The sequence below is a fragment of the Lonchura striata genome, chromosome 2 (genome assembly GCF_050655825.1).
Source record: "Lonchura striata isolate lonStrDom1 chromosome 2, ASM5065582v1, whole genome shotgun sequence".
Classification (NCBI taxonomy): Eukaryota; Metazoa; Chordata; class Aves; order Passeriformes; family Estrildidae; genus Lonchura; species Lonchura striata.
In genome coordinates, this window is record NC_140704.1 from 44,242,797 (window position 1) to 44,261,418 (window position 18,622).

General features: G+C 39.0%; 1 protein-coding gene across 1 annotated transcript in view; it reads left to right on the forward strand.

The window, feature by feature from the left end:
* Positions 1-18,622, forward strand: part of GLB1 (galactosidase beta 1) — a 41,071-nt gene that overhangs the window by 8,457 nt on the left and 13,992 nt on the right. The window contains exons 2-11 of the mRNA XM_021531263.4: positions 1,558-1,727; positions 7,214-7,364; positions 7,664-7,724; positions 8,503-8,597; positions 9,834-10,014; positions 11,184-11,242; positions 12,128-12,249; positions 12,331-12,371; positions 12,836-12,948; positions 15,784-15,858. Of these exons, the coding sequence (XP_021386938.3) occupies positions 1,558-1,727; positions 7,214-7,364; positions 7,664-7,724; positions 8,503-8,597; positions 9,834-10,014; positions 11,184-11,242; positions 12,128-12,249; positions 12,331-12,371; positions 12,836-12,948; positions 15,784-15,858 (1,068 nt within the window). The remainder of the gene's footprint in view (positions 1-1,557; positions 1,728-7,213; positions 7,365-7,663; positions 7,725-8,502; positions 8,598-9,833; positions 10,015-11,183; positions 11,243-12,127; positions 12,250-12,330; positions 12,372-12,835; positions 12,949-15,783; positions 15,859-18,622) is intronic.

The window sequence follows — 18,622 nt, forward strand, 5'->3', positions numbered from 1 at the left end:
TCAATATAGTACCACTGTGTCAGGAAGTGTATGTATTGGGAAGGTGATTTACAAAAACCTGACTTCTAAATGGTAACTGGTTCAATGATTACCACTTTCATAATTAATACCTCCCTTTAATTGTTTTAATATAGCCATGACTCTCTGGACAGAAATGCCTGTCCCTGAGGGCATGTAAACAGTTTTTTCAACATTCATCATCTCAACAGCTCTCTGCCATGAATGTAACAAATGTCTTTTCCATAGACCTCTTGATATGGTTAGTCTGAATGAAGGGGCTAAAATCCTCTTACAGAGGGACACCACAGCAATTTATTTTGTTTCTCCTTTTTTCCAGGGCTTTTAATGGCCTTTTAATGTAAGGTGCTTCTATCCATAGTGGTGGGGTTTTTTTGTTTCTTTTCTGTGTTGTTGCATTTGGTTTCTGAGTTCCATTTAGTCATGGTCATTTTGAAGCACCCAATTCTGCATTAGTGCTGTGACTTGTTACAGTGCCCTAGAGTAAAACTGTTTGAAGAAGGTGAAACATCTACGTAGTGTCTGTAAGGGTGAATCGTTTCCTTCACAGGTACACACAGAACAATTCCATCTTAGTGCAGCATGTCCAGCTGTCAAGATTAAGGTTATAAATGAAAGATCAGGAAAAAGTCACATGCATTTAAATTGAACAGGAACTAAGCAGCTGTACATACCTGCGTATCCTTTGCAGCAGTAGTTTGCTTGAGGTCTAACAGCCTAGAGTTACTACAGCATCATTATTTCCTATGGAGAACCCCAACCTTTGAGTTACATTTGTTCCAGAGCAGTTGGTTTGTATTTCTGAATTCTGTGTGGTCCTGATTTTGGAGAGGTCTGACATGCGCATGCCTTTGTTGAGTCAAGATTTATTTATCTTAATAAAATTAAGTAATCTTAAGAATGGGCTCATGTTTGTGGAAACAGAGCATAAAAAGCCTGTGCTGTGCAGCACATGGCAGCCTCTTGTTTTTCATATTTCCCTGCCAGCTCCTTTCTGTATCCTCTCATACCTGTTGTTACACATCCGTCACACAATTTCACTTGCTCACTGTTGGCAGAATGCTTTGAATTGCAATGTGTATCTAGGATATTTTCCACAACGTTTTCTAGGTTTTTGTAAATTAATGCCTTTTTTGCAGATGGAACATGCTGTTGTCTTCCTCCTTGAAGTTTGTAGTCTTGAAATGATGATAAAGTGTTACCACAGTTACTCTGTTTAATGACAGTCTAAGGATAGGCATATTGGCTTAGCAATTTCATCCTCCATTTTTGAGGAGGGAGTGTGTTTTCTTTGAGCTATATCTGCTAGTTTCCTTGTTCTTTTATCCTGTGACACATTGCACTGGCTCCCTTTTGCTAATTTGTTGTGCTAAGACTCAGGTGGGCTATAGATAGCTAGAAAAAAGTCATTCACCATTCTAGGACCATTGCATCTTCTATTGTAGACAACCCACAGATGCATAGCCTGTTCTCTGTGTCTTTCAAGGCTGAAAAAAATTATACTGAGTCTTTTTTTTTGGTTTTGTATTTTGTGTACAGAATGTACCTGAGAGGAGTTTTGGGATTGATTATGATTCCAACTGCTTTGTCAAGGATGGGCAACCTTTCCGTTACATCTCTGGTAGCATTCACTACTCGCGGGTGCCCCCATATTACTGGAAAGACCGCCTGCTGAAGATGAAGATGGCAGGGCTTGATGCCATTCAAACGTGAGTAGCTGTTGACTTTCCGAGTGATTTGTGGTCCTGGGAGTTGTATGAGAAGTCATTAAGAGGAATGCTGCCACTGTTACTTGTTTATTATTTTTCCAGAATTAGGTGAGGGAGCTCGGGAGAAGGGAAGAGTGGTACAGAATGATTTTTAACCACATTAAATGGGGGCAGCTGGGCGGGTTGCAACCAGCAGTCTGTTTCCCTGATGATAGGCAACACCTCTGGCTTCACAACCCAGGGTGCAAATGTGGCTGGAAAGAGATTGTTGGACTGTGAACTTTAGGAATTATGGAACAATTGTACATGCTCTGCCTCTGCCAGGGACATTGTGCTCTCTGGTCAAAAGGCAGACTAGGTGTGAGGAGACAATAACCTGTTAGTACAGCCTGGGTTGGTATCACCCAGAAGCCTTGAAAATGTTGGTGAAGACTGCACTAACATTTAAAAGCCATTTCAAGCTATTTCACCAGAAGCATTTAAATCTAGATAAATGGATGGGAACTAGGTGTACTTCTTAAAAAAAAATACAAAAACTTAAACAGCTTTCATTTTTGTGTGTGTGTGTGTATAAAAACCTTAGTCCATTTTCTTTGTCTTTTTTACCTGTTTGTGTACTTAATTCAACAGATAAAAAGACTTCAGTTTTCTCTTATTTTTGCCATAGCTTCATTGACAAGAGAAGTGGTGATGTGTAAGGCACAGTCTTTTCAGGCAATTGTTGTAATTCCCAAACAGGTTTGTTTTCTTTTCTTAAGTCATTGCAAATCTTAAAGCTTCTCTTTGAAAGCACCTGCTTTTGTATTGTAAAAAGTTCAGCTTCTGACATTGCAGAGCCTGTAGGCTCAGTAGGAGTATTGTACCACCACTCCTTTCTCACCCTTGAAATCCGTGTTGTTGTTAGACCTGCAAGTTGCATGGTTGCTTTGTACACTTGGGGATGAGACTAGTCAGAGTTAGTAGATGAAAAATGGACAACATGGAAAGAAAAAAAAAAGTTGAATTTTTCCAAATTTAGGGTTCTCTTTTTTTTTTTTGGCATATCTTAAGACTCTGGCCTGTGTTTGGATGACACAGTCACTCTGTGGTGAGTAGTTTTGTGGTTGTTTTTGTTGTTTTCTATTAATGAATCATGTTCTGTCTTTGCTCACATTAATAAGAGCAATGGGATTTAGTAACATGCTTGCTTAGGACTGGGTTGCTGGATTTGCCCAATTAATTACTTTTTACTGAAATAAAAGTAATTTATAATGGACCAGAAAAATATACCTTTTGATGTTTGGCTTGAAGGTCAGCCTGGGTCCAGACGGTGGCTCTGTGACTCCTATCATCCATAGTGTCATACTTCCCTTATGTCTCTGATTAATTTTCCTCTTCCTCCCAACACATGTATGTTTTCAGTGCCCTTTGCTAATTTCCAATTTTTTCAAACAGTCCCTTTCTTTTTTAAAATTTTTTTAATTGCCTTTTAATGTCTCTGATGCATCACTGGGATTTTGAGATAGGAATTTTTTTCCCATTCCCCTCATCACTGTTGTCCAATGGCAAAATTGCTGCAGGGCTGGTTTGGGTTTTTTCTTTTTGCTTTCTCCCTCTTCATTTGTGATCTCCCACTAACAAGGTGGGTTGTCTCCTTCTTTCTTTTCTGCTTTTTTCCCTTGTTGAAACCTCTGACTCTGCTTTACTGTTTTGCATTAGTGTCTTTCTACTGTGCAGAAAGGAATGAAGATTTGTTGTTTTGCTGGTGCCAGCTGATCTCTGTTGGTCTTGGCATAGCTGAGCTGTGTCTGTGTTGGCACAAAAGGTGCTGTGCAGCTGGCAAGTTGTTATGGCAGCTGTGGCATTAGGTGGATCACATCATAGCAGCTTTATTAGTCTCTTGTTTTTCTAAGAGCAGACTGAGATTCTTTGATTCTCTCCCCTTATTGCTCACATCTGGATTTTTTCTACTATGGTGAAAGATAAGAGTACTTTTATACAGAAAGCAGAAAGTGCTCCTGTGCCTTGCATTTTCTAGAAATCCATGTGTCTTTCTATTTGACACTAATCACTCTTCTTTCTTTCCTGATGCTAAAAAAGCATCTCACTGACCAAAATCCCCTTTTGTTTTTCTTTGAAGTTTGCCAATAATCAAGTCTTACTGCTCTTGATTATTTGAGATAAAGCTGTAAGTATTTATATTACCCCAATAAAATCCTCTGTGATTTTGTGTGATTTTGGTAAAAAAAATGGAAATTGGTCTATGTGATTGGGTTTTTGTTTTCTCTTCTTCTGCATAGTCTTTCCTGGATCAGTAATACTGCTAGCAAGGGATAGAGATACAAATTTTGTGAAGTCATTCTGGAATGAATGGGCAGCAGCACTGCCAGACTCTCTGACAGAAAGTGGTAGTTGGACTCCCAATCTTGAGGCCTCATCTGAAGACTGTGATTTTGCTGCTTGTGATTTTTTCCTGCTATAATTTGAAATATGGGAACCTTCCTTGTTCTTATCAAGGCGTTCCCAGTGAGGTTTACCACTTCAAGGCAAACAGGATCCTTATATTATGGGATTGTGCTTTTAAATACCTTGTGGATAAAGCCAACCGGACATGTTCTCCTTCCTGTTCTCTACAGCCTTTTTTCCAAAAGTCTCTCTGTGCTTTGATGCATCATGCAGCTCCTCCTGGTCTCTGGAATAGGTGAAGTCAGTACATTGTCTGCACCTAGTAACATCTTAAGCAATAACAGAACATAAGGAAACAGATGACAATAAGCTTGATCTTATATTAAAGCCTAAGTAATCAAGGCTTACCCCTTCTAAAGAGCAGGTTGAAATTTAATGTTGGGGTTAGTGTGATGTTCCAGAAGGTGATGAAGGAGGATGCTGACCTTTGTCTGGTCACACAGGTAAATAACTGTCCATGTTTTCAGTTTCTGAGCTGTGTCTGCCAGCGGGAAATGGGTGCTGGCTGACGAAGGCACCTGGAAAGCTTGGGAGGTTTGGGGTTTGTTTTGTGCAGAGCAGATAAACAATTGCCACTAGATGGGGCAGAAGGTGTGTACAGAAGGTGTACACTGATCAGTGGAGATGCTTCCTGGAAGAATCCACAGTTGCCTTTACAGGCTCATAGAAAGTTGAAGAACGTTGAGCATTTTCTTTGTTTTACTCTATTTGTTGACTAATTAACAGAAAGGTGTAAACCTGTACAAAGTTCTTCTATGAGGGAGCTGCTGCTTAGAATATGGAATTTTTAAAATTTAAACACAAAGTACTGTTTCTAAAGACTCATATATGAGTAATTTAACTAGGATGCTCATTTATGAAAGTAATACAATTTATTTAATTTTGCAGTATTAAAAAAATTCCACACTGATATTACAGAGAGAATTATCTTGTACATTAAGGAAGTTGAAGTGTGATTTTTTGCCTGTTGATAATCTCTGAAATAGGAGAGGAAAGCTGTGACTACTAAAGAAAGGAAGGTATGAAATTGTAAATTTCTAAGTGTACGTGGAAAGTAAACTCAAATACAGAATAAATACCATATTTCAAGTTTGAAAAAGGATGAGAGTTTCCTTTGTAAGTTCATTATTCTGTAGCTAAAGAAGTACAGGATTGACAATTGACTGTAAATTTTGACGATGGGTATGTAACAAATATACTCATTAAAGATAACAATTTCAATGATTTCATTTGAGACCATCACTAGCTGTAGAAAGTATATTGGAGGGTTAAAGTGTCTTAGTAACCATTTTTAGACCAACGTTTAAAATAAATTTTTATCATGATTCATTACATTAAATAACAGTTTCAAATAGGTTTTTTTTCTTATTCTTCTTCCCTTTTTCGCTGTTAAAATCTGCTTTTTTTCCAGTGTTGTGGTCAAGCATGTGACATAAATGAAAACTGTTTCTGGAAGAATTTGTCTATCTTCTTCCATCTTCTGCATAAGGGAGTTGGAGAAACCCTTTTATCCTCACCTCAGGCAGTGTTTAAACCTTAAGACTTGTTTCTGAACAAGTCCATAAAACTCTTCAATGAGTATATTTTCACATGGTTCATATATAAATGCACATGTAGTTTTTTTTACAAGTGAGTTAATTGTGCTTCAGAAACAATTAGAGCAGCTTGACACAGAAATAAAATATACCACATAGAGGGGGAAATCTGCATTTTGATGCCTGAGTGCATTGCTTTGATTCCATCCTGGCATTCAAATTTTAAGCTTTATCTTTTCAAACAGAGGCTTAAAATTTTGGCATTTGCAAAGCTATAATATACACAAAGGTTGAAAGATTATAATTTCTGTATTTTATATTCATGTGCGTGTCTGTGTGTGTGTGTGGCCATTTTAGTAGTGTACTCATGAGAGGGTTCCTGTTTTTCTTCCTTATTGAAGGCATTGTTTTAGGGACTTTCTTTCTCTCTTGGGTGGTTTTTACAAAATTAAATGTGGAACATACTAACAAACCCAGGCAGTAAAAAAGTGTTGTCTGAGAGGATCTTTGTTGACTAGACACAGTTTTGGGAATTTTAGAAATTTTTAAGGAATGAGTTCTCACATTCCCTTGAATCCTTGCTCAGGTTATACTCATCCCTAATTTTAATCTGTCTGTGCTAGACTGCCACTTAATACCATGGCGAACAAAATACGGTTGTCATGCAGGGATCATCAGCTACAACACTGCTCATGGTATTTGGTAGATTGCTGTTTCTTTGTTGTCTTGAAACCAGTGGGGTTTTTTTTTATTTCTGTGAGATGTTCTCTGGTGAGGCTGAGGTCTCCTGAGTCCTAGAGGTAGGAGAGAGGTATTCTTTCAAATGGTGATCTGCTTGTTTGGCACCTTTATTACTTAGTTGAAATTAAGCTTTACTTTGTCCAAGCTCTTGGGCACCTTAACCTTTCTTAACTTAATTCTTCTTCCAGTGGTGATTTTCCAGAACTTGCATTGTTCCTGGTCGAAGAAAACTTTTGGGACCTAGATGCAATATCATTTGAGGCTTAGGTGTTTTTCAAGTTCTTTGCAGTGGCAGCAACATAGACCTGTCAGCCTGGTTGGTGTTCCCTGTGCAAGCTGGGTGATCCATTCATGTCATGTGCAGTTTTGTGCTCATTCTTGGCCCCCTCCTTCACAAGTGGTTTACCACATTCATCTCCTCATCAACCTCCCACCACTATACAGCTGCCATCTGCCTTGCCAGCTTCAAAACTGTTTATTTAATTTTGGAACCGACATCATGGTTTCAAAACGGCACTACCAGAACTTGTTCTTGCTCTGACAGGGACTCCTGCAGACATAACCCTGATTTCAGTATTAATTTTAATGCCTTCTGCCATATGAAATACCTGACAGAAGAAAGGCCAGAGAGTTACTCCTGTCTTCTACTGATCCAGAGGATCAGCAGCACTACTGATCTCTAGGGCATGTAGTGCAAATGGTTGTTTTCCAGAATTCTGGTTTAGTCTCAGTTTCCTAATGGAAGATGATTTTCTCTCTTAATAGGTATGTCCCATGGAACTACCACGAACCCCAGATGGGCACATATGACTTTTTTGGTGGCAAAGATCTAGAGTATTTCCTGCAGCTTGCCAATGACACTGGATTGCTTGTTATCCTGAGAGCTGGACCTTACATCTGTGCAGAATGGGACATGGTATACAACCTTTTGTAACAGCTCAATTCTAGGATAAATCTAGTGCAAGTATTTCTTAAGGTAGATGGACTTACTCACTGATGTATCCTTAGACAAGAGTCTTGGTTTAGTGTGTTAAAATAAATGCATCCTAAGTGACTTCTTACAGTACAAACTTACTGGTTTGTTTTTTTTTTTTCATTAGGAATTACTGCTTTCTTGTAGAAAATCAGTTTTCCTGTCTCAGTATGTGCTTTGATAAGAGGCTAAATTCTTCTTAGGTTTCCTAAATATGTCACTGTTTCCCTTTCTTTTCCCAGGGAGGTCTTCCTGCATGGCTGTTGGAAAAGAAATCTATTGTTCTCAGATCTTCTGATTCAGGTAGAGGCATCAAAAAAGGCCATTAAACATACTGTACTACTTTCTGTTTGAGGCCATTACTAGATAATTCATATTTCAGCTCAAGTTTTCTTGTGAGTAGAATCTTCAATACTTTTAGGTAGAAGTGTGCATTCAAAATTGTGTAGAAGAATCAAAGTAGGGGAGAAAGTTTCCAAGGTATTGTCAAGTTGGTGCCAAGAACGGGAATCATTGTCACCATTGAGGAGAAGACTGCTTCAGCTTTGAGGGTTTTGGATTTGCCACAGGCACTCATAATGGGAATCCTTCTTGGCTGGTCAGTGTGCAATCCAGAATGAGTTACAGCATTCTCATGTGCTCCTTTTAAGAGCCAGACCTGGAAGAATAAGATGAGAGAGGAGGTTAATGTGGTTATTGAAGTGAATGTAGGGGATGAATATATAGATATCATATCCAACTTCCATTCTGCTGATTGTGGTTAAATTAAAAAATAGTACATAGATCAACAGTTTAATCTGTCTTCCTGTTGAAATGTATTAGCACAACCTATGAGACATAATTTGATAATTTTCTAAGTTCATCAGTGTTTAAATGTTTTATTTTTTAGTAAACTGTACTGGAAGCATTTATGAACAAGTAGAAGAGCACATTTGTTCATGCATAGGAGCAATCTGTTCATTAAATGCTATTCATAATTTACATAATTAGAACGCTACATAAAGATGGCCCATATGTAATTTAAAACAAAATTAGAAAAAGGCAAAAACGTTGTGAAACATGTATACTTTGTGTATCACAGATTACCTGGACGCGGTAGAGAGATGGATGGGTGTCCTTTTGCCAAAGATGAGGCCTTATCTCTATCAAAATGGAGGCCCAATCATCATGGTGCAGGTAACATTCTGAAAATCAGATGAACCCAAGCAGCATGAATGCTTATAACTGCTCTTGCAGACATACCATGGGTCTTGGGTGGTGGTGTCAGGTATTTCTTAAGTTTCAGGTAGCTGCAAGATTCTGATGAAATATCTTATCCTAAAGAACTGAATCCACTGTTTCTAGGATTTAGAGTGCCCTCATCTGCTCTGTTGAAGTTGTTTCCCCACAGCTGTATAAAGGAATAGAGGGAACTTGTGTAGCTTTTTAGATCTGAAGTTTGTAGCAATTCTCACATAAAGACAAAATACATACAGTTGCCTGAAACAATCTGGCAGGAAAAAGGGGAATAAGAATACCCTTAGATAGAAGGAAAAGCAGTATGGAGTAAGCCTAATTTAGCACCTAACTTAAGTTGTAAATATTTCAGGACACAATTTTGTATGTTCATGGTGAGTAGCTTCTGTCCTAAACTCCGAGATAGATATGTGAGAGTGATTGTCCTATATTTGTAGTATTGATCATAACAAAGCTTTATTTCAATTTCTTTGAACTCCCTGACTGGCACAGGATGGGATAAGAGATCCTTCTTGTAATATGCCCAAGATAATTTTGTTGAACAGTGTGTTTTGTCTGTTGAGTAGAAGCACTGTGCAAAATTATTGTTTGGCAGAAATAGGGTGCTTTTAACAGGATTTTCAGAAATAACCTTCAGAATTGGAACCTATTGGATCTGAAGCTGAAAAGTTCATCTCCGTGGAAAAGGGGCAAGATGCCCCTCAGTAACTCTCAGTAGTAGCACAGTTGTTCTCCTTTGAGTCCTTATGAGTCCATTTCAGGGCTTTGTGGTTCATGTGAGCCCTTTGTAGGTGTCTCTGTTCTGAATGTCCAGTTTCGTTGTAGTTTTGATCATTTCACAACCTGTTCTATGGTTTTATTGGTCTGGTTGGGAGGTGGGTTATAGATCTCAAATTTTAATAGAGACTGTATTATGATCACTGTCGCTAAGTAGATACTTTGATGGGGGGCAGAATTTTGTGGGAAATGGCTTATCTCTGCACAGTGATGACTGCACTGTAAAATACAGGTGAGAGGAATGAGTCTTGTCTTCTCACACTCCTCATATCTAGAGTTAAAATGACATATTCAACATTGCTATCAAAGGAAGAAGAGGGTTGAACTTGTGCTTTCTGTTTTGTTACCAGATGCAGACTGAATTGGCTATGGCTTTACTGACTTGCTTTTACTCTGCAGGTAGAGAACGAGTATGGAAGCTACTTCGCTTGCGACTACAACTACCTGCGCTTCCTTCTGAAGCTCTTTCGCCTGCATCTTGGGGATGAGGTGGTGCTCTTCACAACTGATGGTGCAAGCCAGTTTCACTTGAAATGTGGGGCTCTCCAGGGTCTTTATGCAACGGTGGACTTTGCTCCAGGTTGGAGAGTGCTGTTTGATTCCAAAAATTCTGGGTTCTGTGTGTTTGTGGCAGGACAAACTGACTTGACTGCTTGCCAAACATGCCTGCTTTGTTTAAATGGCGTAACAGGTATTTATGTGTATTTGACATACTCTTAAACATACAAGAATGACCCATGAGCACCCAGTTACAAAGTCATAATCACTTCCTTGCATCTTGAAATCATGAATAGCCAATTTATGCTGCTCATAGCACACATCTCCTAAAAAATTGCAATAATAATTAGTATTGATTCCTTGTATTTTTTTAATATTCCTTTTTGGTGTTAGGGTTTTTTAATGTCCTCTGTCTGTCCTGGAATCCAGACATCCAAATACATTTCTTTTTACACCAGAGGTTATTAGAAAAAAAAATACTGTTGAAGATCATCATTAGAAATGTGCACACTGCTACAATTTGCTGTGATATAGGTCTGAAGAAAAGAATAGCTAAGCATTAGTAGTGTTATCAGAGAGTACCGTTTTGATAGGAGAGTTAAGGATTTTGCATAGACTTGACAAAATAGGCTTAAGGCACAAGAAACAAGCAAGACAGGTATTTTCATTTTTTTTATTGTGCAGTCTCTTCTGTACATTATTCTCTCTACAGCCAAACACGTGCTTAGCAAGGATCTGTTTTTTTGCAAGTTGAATTAAATTGTGGATGTCTTCATGTGTTTGCTTTATGCAATGGTGAACCACTCACCAGAGTAGCTGTTTCCAGCCCCTATGGCTTGAGCCACTAGGAGTGATCAAAAGTGAAACACCTCTTTAGAGATTGCCTGGTTTCTTCTCTTCACCATAGCCTTGGTAATGTAACCCCAGACTTAGACTTTCCAATGATCAGTTGCAATTCTGACACATCTCAGACTTCTTTGTGCCAGGATGTAATTTCTGAGAAAAGCTGGGTTTTCAAAAGATGTGTCTAAAAAGCAAAGATGCGTACACAAGCATATATGTATATATTTAAAATAAGTTTTTCAATTTAAACATCAAAATCAAAAATACTGATTCCTATGTATGCTGGAGTAGCTTTCTTCTCATGATTTTTGCTAGGCTGAAAGGGAGATAAGATACTAATTTCAATAAAATGACAGACCCAGAAAATCATGGATATAACAACTCAATTTTATTTCTTTCTGTTTATAGGTGGCAATGTTACAGCAGCATTCTTAGCTCAAAGGAGCAGTGAACCTAAGGGCCCTTTGGTATGTGTTTTCATTTAAATGTTTTGTATCATGTCTAATCTTGAAGTTGTTAATCAGAGAGGGGTTGACAGCAGTGCATTGAACAATTTTAGGGACCTGTTGATGAAGACATAACTTCCAAGTCAGAAAAAGTGAATAGAGGAGCTTCTCTGTGTGTTTGTCAAATCCACATTAACTGCTGCTCTGCAAATGCTATTTTAGTCTCAAAAAGTAATGATTTTGCTTCAGTAGTTTTCCTTGCTAAGACAAATGTTTATAAAGCAGCGGAAACGCTAAGGATGGTTAGATGAGTTAGTGAGATATGTGTGTAGGTAGAAGTTAAAAGCAGAATTAAAAGGGCAGATTAGAAGTTGCTTCCTGTTTTCAGCTACCTCAGAGGTTTTATACAAGTTATAGCGGGATGTGAGAACACTGGAGGCCATTTTGACAAAGAGAGAAGGCCTGTTGAGAGTACGAGATTATCTCTGTGCTAAGGAGTTATTTAGAAAGCAGCTTGGAATATTTTTAAATTACATCCAGTTTGTGTATGCTATTTGGCAGAGAATATGTTGGTTCCGTCATTTATTTGAATGCCAAGCATCTGAAACACATCGTTGTTGCCAGATTCCCAGGAAATCCATACTCTTTGATGCTTTAGCAATTGTTTTCAAAATGTCCCTGTAAAATTACTGAAACAATCCTTTAATTCCTTTGACCTGTAGTCTGCTGAAAAGGACTGAGTTAGTATGTACTTTTTTGTATTTATAGTAGTTTAAAAATGGCTCAGATGAGTCAAGGTGCCTTTTTTTCCTTCCCTCTTACAGTTAGGAACTTTAATTCACATTGCATTCTGTTCTTGTTCCTTCTTCATATTTTCCCTTCCTCTTTTGCCCTTCCTCCTTTCAGGTTAATTCTGAGTTTTATACTGGATGGTTGGATCACTGGGGGCACCGTCATTCTGTTGTGCCCGCACAAACTATAGCTAAAACACTTAATGAAATCCTGGCATCTGGTGCTAACGTTAACCTGTAAGTGTATGTTCAGTAGCGCTTAATTTTGGGGGGATTTCTTTTCCTAGTTCAGCAAAACCTGATTTTTTTTCTTTTTAGGTACATGTTTATAGGTGGGACTAACTTTGCCTACTGGAATGGTAAGAAATTATTTAAATTATACTAATGGTGGAAGGGAGCTGTTTATGAATTAGGTAGTTATGTATTTTGTGAAAGAATAAGCTGTGCCTACTTGCACATGGCAAAGGACATGGCTGCACTAGCTGTCCTTTGTTTATTGCCAACATGCTGTACCAAACCCACATGGTATTTGTCTTTTCCAAGGCTACTTCTGTTTCACTCGGTGCTGTGAAACAGTTGGAACACAGATAAATGTGTTCCTCTTTAGAATATTTCACAGAGTGACGTAAGCTCACAAGTACATTGTCCTCCTTCAGGAACAATTTTTTATGCCAAATCCCAAACATCAAGGCCTACACTGAAGCTAAAAATGTAGCAAAATATGGTTGTAATCGGAAAGAATTCTGACAATTGATACCTTTGGAAAAAAAAACCCATCTCTTCCACTGTTTTTATTGCTCTTTCTTTTTTCCTCCTGCCCTAGGTGCTAATATGCCCTATATGCCTCAGCCCACTAGTTATGACTATGATGCTCCCCTGAGCGAGGCAGGAGATCTGACAGAAAAGTATTTTGCCTTGAGAAAAGTCATTGGTATGGTGAGTGTCCCCAGGACATTTTTAGAATGGTTCTTTGAAACATCCTAGGTGTACTCTAAACTTTCTTGGTTTTGTGTTGGTGTAAGTTATTCCTCAATATACTATTTTCTGCAGCTGGGGGAAGTGAAATGGAACAAGACAATTAGGCCAACCTAACTGCTTCTTGTTACAAAAAGCAAAATATCTTGCACTTCTCTAGCTATTCTTTCTGTCCCAATGGCTTCCTCCTTCCTTTCAGAGGAGAGGATACTGATGTAGGTCTGACACTGACATGGTTCAGCTCTCCTTTTTTGCTGTATTTGTTTTCTCTCAAGGTCAGTAAAGTAAAAGATTAAAGTAAGCTCACTCAGTCAGATGAGAGCCAGTGCTGCCACAGAGGGAGCAGAGGGAGGTAGGAAGGGTTTGGCTGGGAGTAGAGAGGGAGGAGGAGTGTACAGAGCTTTTTCCTTGTAGCATCAGTCAGCGATTCAGTCATCTTAGGCTGATGACCTGATGTCAGCCCAATTTGTGCTGCAGTTTAGTGCTTTGGCTGTCTGTCCCAAAGTTCATGTTGAGGTTTTGGGCCTCTAAGAAAGACCAGGCTTACTCAAAAGAACACATCTTGGTTTTGTGTTTTCACAAATTTCAGCTAGTGGGTGGGACCAGCTTTGCCTTGCTGTAAAATTGCAGTGTCTCCACAAACTGGAGACTGAAGTAGAACATGGAACCTGTGTCTGGCTTTTGAATAGCCTTGCACTGGAGGCTGTTCAGATGAGGTTCCATGAGAATCCCAAGGCTCAGGCTTGTAGTCACTATCCTGTTGCATACCAGCAACATTCCTGTTCACTAGAAGACCTTTTTATACTGAGAGTAGATCTCCCAGAAGTGTACTACAATTTCTCTAGAGTTGAGAATGCCTTTATCTCTGTAACTGTGGAAGGCCTGCTGTGGATTTTTTTCTTCAATTCCACCATCATCCCTAAGCCTGATGGGATAAATTGATGGGATAATTTTGATGGCCTTTCCAAGGGGAGTTTCCTGTCTTGATACAGCTTTTCTCACCAGAGAAATCCACAAACTTCCTGATATTGAATTGTTTTCTTCAAGGTGCAAGACCCCTCTCTGAGATGTAAGTAGTATTCTAGTGCAGTGAGAGAGCCTTGATAAGATGTGAAATGTTCACTATAACCTCAGGTGTATTGGGTCATTTTTTTGGTGTGGTTGGATTGTTCCTTACTTTGCATGTCCATAGATTTTCAGTGAGATTTTCCTGTCACTGCTGTGGATTCTAAACCTGTAGCAATTGCAGTTTGAGGTGAAGCTGATGAAAGAAAATAAAGTTACCTGTAATAAATGACTGTGTTCAACATGTTAGCTGTGTTACAAGGATAACATTAAAGTCTTTCTTTACAGTTTCCAATAGTTAAAAAAATGTAATGAAGAATTTCAGTCTACAGGTTATTCAATTGCTGACATAATTCTTTTAATTTTTACTATTAGAGCTGAAATTTCCTGCTTTTGATTTCTCCTCTTGGGTGAATACAACTTTTGTTTTCTTTAAATCTGGATATCTTGATTGTTTTCCAATACAAAGGTGAAGAAATTAACTTCTTACTGGATATGTAAATCAGGCTTTCATCCATCCGTAACTTTCATCCATCCATACCCTTAACAGGGTATCATTGGGAATTTATTGCTGTGGTCTGTTAAAAACAAAGCACAAAGCCTCCAGCTAAACCAAAATATCCTTTCAGCCCCTAATCAAAATTATTTAAAAAAAACCCTGACAAGGTAAGCACTTCAAAGTCACCTAATTTGCAGATGGAGACACTCTTCACAAAGTTGGTCTTTTGTACGTGTGTATTAAAATGTAGGCTTGGATTGCTTCACATGGGTATCTCATCTGCAGAAGTTTTTTCTCTAATATGCAGTCAGGCCATGTCTAGTTAATGAAATAACAGGTGGGAAGGGTGGCTATTAAATAATGGCAGGAGGGCAAGAAGCAGATGATGGCAAGGAGAGAAGAAGGTTGTAGGCACAAAAAGGAGAAGGCCAAGGCAGAAAGCCACTGTCTGGTCTGCCACACTTTAAAGATGTCCAGAAGAGTAGTGAGTGAGTGGAGGCCCTTCATCCCTTCTCTCTGCTGATTTCTGGTGATTATTCTTAAAAGTAGACAAGAAGCAACCAGAAGTAGATGGGTGGTCAGAGCATTTCTTTGTCATGTTTCCCTGTGACTGACTGGACAGTTGTCTAGAACAGGAACAGAGGGAAGCTAAAGGTGGGACCTCAGGTGTTCATGGAGCTGTGGTCTCCAGGCCTGTTTCTCAAAGACCCCAGCCCAGGTAGTAATGGAGTAGCAGGTGGTGGTGGTGGAATATCGTTAACACTGAAAGGAAAGGCACAAGAGGCTAGTAATTCCTATAAGGAAGTGTTGCTCACAAAGGGTCAGATGGAAACACTGTCTTACAGATTTGTAAAGGTTCACTCAAACTCCCATGAACTGGGGAGAGGACTACAGAAAAGCTGTGGAAGAGAGTAACTCAGGCTGTAGCCACAGGAGGGCTCCAAGGGCACTGGGAATTTTGGTAGTTCACTTTGTTCATTATGCTTTTTACTTTTACCTAATGTTGAATAGTTCTTAAATTTTTTTCCCCATATGTGATCAAGTAAGATTTTTTCTTTTTTTAAAAAAAATTCCATTTTTAAGACTAGAAGCAGCTGTAATTTTTTAGGGAAATTATTTACTTTTTTAGATAGAGTTACAATTTGTAACTTGTGAAGTGTAAAGTGAGAATTAAGTTAAAGTATGTTTGTATTTAACTTGTATGTGTGTGTGTTTTCTTTTTCTCTTTCTAGTATAAGCAGTTACCAGAAGGTCTTATCCCTCCAACAACACCCAAATTTGCATACGGGAAGGTTCGCTTGCAGAAGGTAAATTAACATCTGTAATACACTGTGTATCTTTTCATAATGCTCTCTGTTTGCTTTTTATAAAAAATATTTATGAGGGTGTCACAACAGGCTCTAAATATCCTACAAAATAAAGAGGAAAACATTGAAAGCAAACTTTGATGAAGAAGGGATTAGAGTTTTTGAGTTAGGAATCATGCCCATATTAGAAAATGGTCAAGTGCAGCTTACCTGGCTGTAAAAAGATAGTGTTTACAATATGCAGTATATACCTGAATCTTTGCTGAACAGAAATGAATATGTTATTAACACAACAGATTCATAGTTGTTAAAGATAACTCATGTATCAGTAATGTAGCTGGGGAATGTAACCATGAGACCTACAACAAAGTGTTTTTGTAGCTGGTGATACCTCTAAAGTGGAAGGAAAAGTAGAATATACTTATTTTAAATACGTCCAGGCATTTAAATTTTGAATGTGGAATATTTGTGATAAATTTGAAAATCTTATTGATAAAGTTTCTGTCAGGATCTGTAGCTGATGAGAGAAATTAAATCAGTTTCCTGCTGAGGGAAAAGCACACAGAACCCAGCCTGTCTGACCAGCCTGTCTGACAATAGTGGTGTAGCTGGTCAGCTCACAAGTATCTGGGGTTTGACTGTAGCACCATCATTTTAGGATCAAGGACAATTTTTTGTGAGACACATTTGAGAGCTAGGATCCTGCAGTGAGTGAAATGGATGGTTTAATGGGCAACAGAGGAGATAGCAGATATGAATTTGGCTATATTCTTTCTGCTAGGCACAGACAAGTTTTGAGATGGAGGCTTACTGCAGTTGATGTGCTGGATACCTGAACTCCTAATGCTCTGATTTCATACTTTGTAATTTCAATTTGGCAGTTATTTTTCCAGTTAGTGATGTATCTCATCTCTGCAGCTGAAGCATTGCAAAATTTAGTAGTGGTAAGGCTTTGCAGGCATTTTCAAGTCATTCCACTCAAGTGGTGGGCAGAAGTACTTTTTGCATAAAAGTGGTTCATCTGTGAGGTTGAAAGAGATCTATATCACTTTCAACAATCTTTGAGTTTCTTCTTCCCATATGATGTTTCACTGAACTGGCAGTAGTGACTAATTATAGGCTGTTATCATTACACCCACCACTGTGGCTGCTGTCTTTGGGTGCGAGCACTTGGCAGCCCAGTTATCAGATGTTGACTCTCCCATCTTGTCATGGGTCATGGCTCTCAGATAAGGCTGTCCAGTTTCACTAGAATGAAGAACTTTCTCTTTCATGTCTTCAAGAAATGAGTGCTGCTGGACTCTCACAAGAGTCAGATGACCAAACTTGCTCTTTCATCTAACCTGCACCTTCTACACTTTGTGAGTGTTTGAGAGGAAGTGTTTTGCTCTCCAGGCATCAGTTTTAGGAATGCAGATGGCATGTCAGATGTAAACTGCCAGATAAGGTTTCTGTCATGCCAGTACATATACTGCTGTCTGCACTGGAAGCCTCTGGAAATGTTTTCTGTGAAGAAGGCTGCCTTTTGCTCTGTGACCCACTGCTTAGCTTCAGCAGCAGTTTGCTCTGCTGGGTTCTCTGCAACACAAGATGAGTCTCCAGTCACAGGGGGTTTGTTCTGTGCCAGCTCAGAGCTGCCTTCCCAACTCCATTCTAGCCCCAGCTGGAACCAGTTCCAATACACTTTGTTATGTGAAGAAGCCTTAATGTATTTGGGTGAATAGCAGAGAGGGAATATTCTAAATAATAGTATTTAGCTTTGGTAGCAGTAAACTTCCTAGCTATGTCATTTGCAGTGACAGTCAGTGCTAACACAGGTACTGTGTGGGTCTTCACTCTGCAGCTGGAGTCCAGCAGTCAGTCTGCCATTGGAGAGCATTGAGTCTACTCCAGTGAACCGACTCCCCTGACACTTTTGCAGAAAGGATGAGAGAAAGGAAACTCTGGAGTATTTTCAGGGGTCATATGATGTACTTTACAGAGGTACATGTAACTGGAGCATGATATTCTCTATCTCTTTTTTCCACAAGATATTCTGTGGCAGTTCAGTCCTTACATAGCAATTCCCCTGATGAGACAATTGTTAATTTTGAGCTGTTGATTTATTTTAATGAATCCTCCTGAGTGGGAAAAATACAGTTTATTAAAAGATGCTGGAAACACTGACATCGCTATGTAAGAGCAAAGGCAGGAAAGCAGGTGATGTGGAAAAAAACTTGTTGGATAGATGCAAAAGAGAAGTGTTGAAGATGGGGAATGAGGACAAGCAAAGGCAGAACTGAAGTATCTGGGCTCCAGAAATGTGAACAAGATGATAGGTTTTAAGTATTTAACTCCCAGAACTTAGGAAGCATTCTTTCCAGAGGGGAATAAATGATTCTTAATTCCTGAAATGTGTGCACGTGGCTCTGCAGGCTTGTGAGCAGGTGGTAGTTTCTGGTTACCAGAAACCTGGGGGGCCCTGAGAAGTGCTTGATCACAAGGAAGTGCTTGCCCTACCACAGCAGCCTGCAGACTTATAAGTCCTGGAGAAGTATTCAGTTCTTAAGATATGGAGAGCTCAAGCAATAGCAAGTAGCAGGTAGTGCTGGTGTGTGTTGGGGCTAGAAAGGGGTTAAGCAAACCTGTAGTTGATATTCCTATTGGAACTATTTAGTTTCTTTTTTCTTTCATGCTTGACTTTACACTTGGGTTTTGAAGACTTTGCTCTGGAGGATTAAAAAATATTGGTTTTTTTTAGCAGTCATCTGTTGTTTTACAGGTT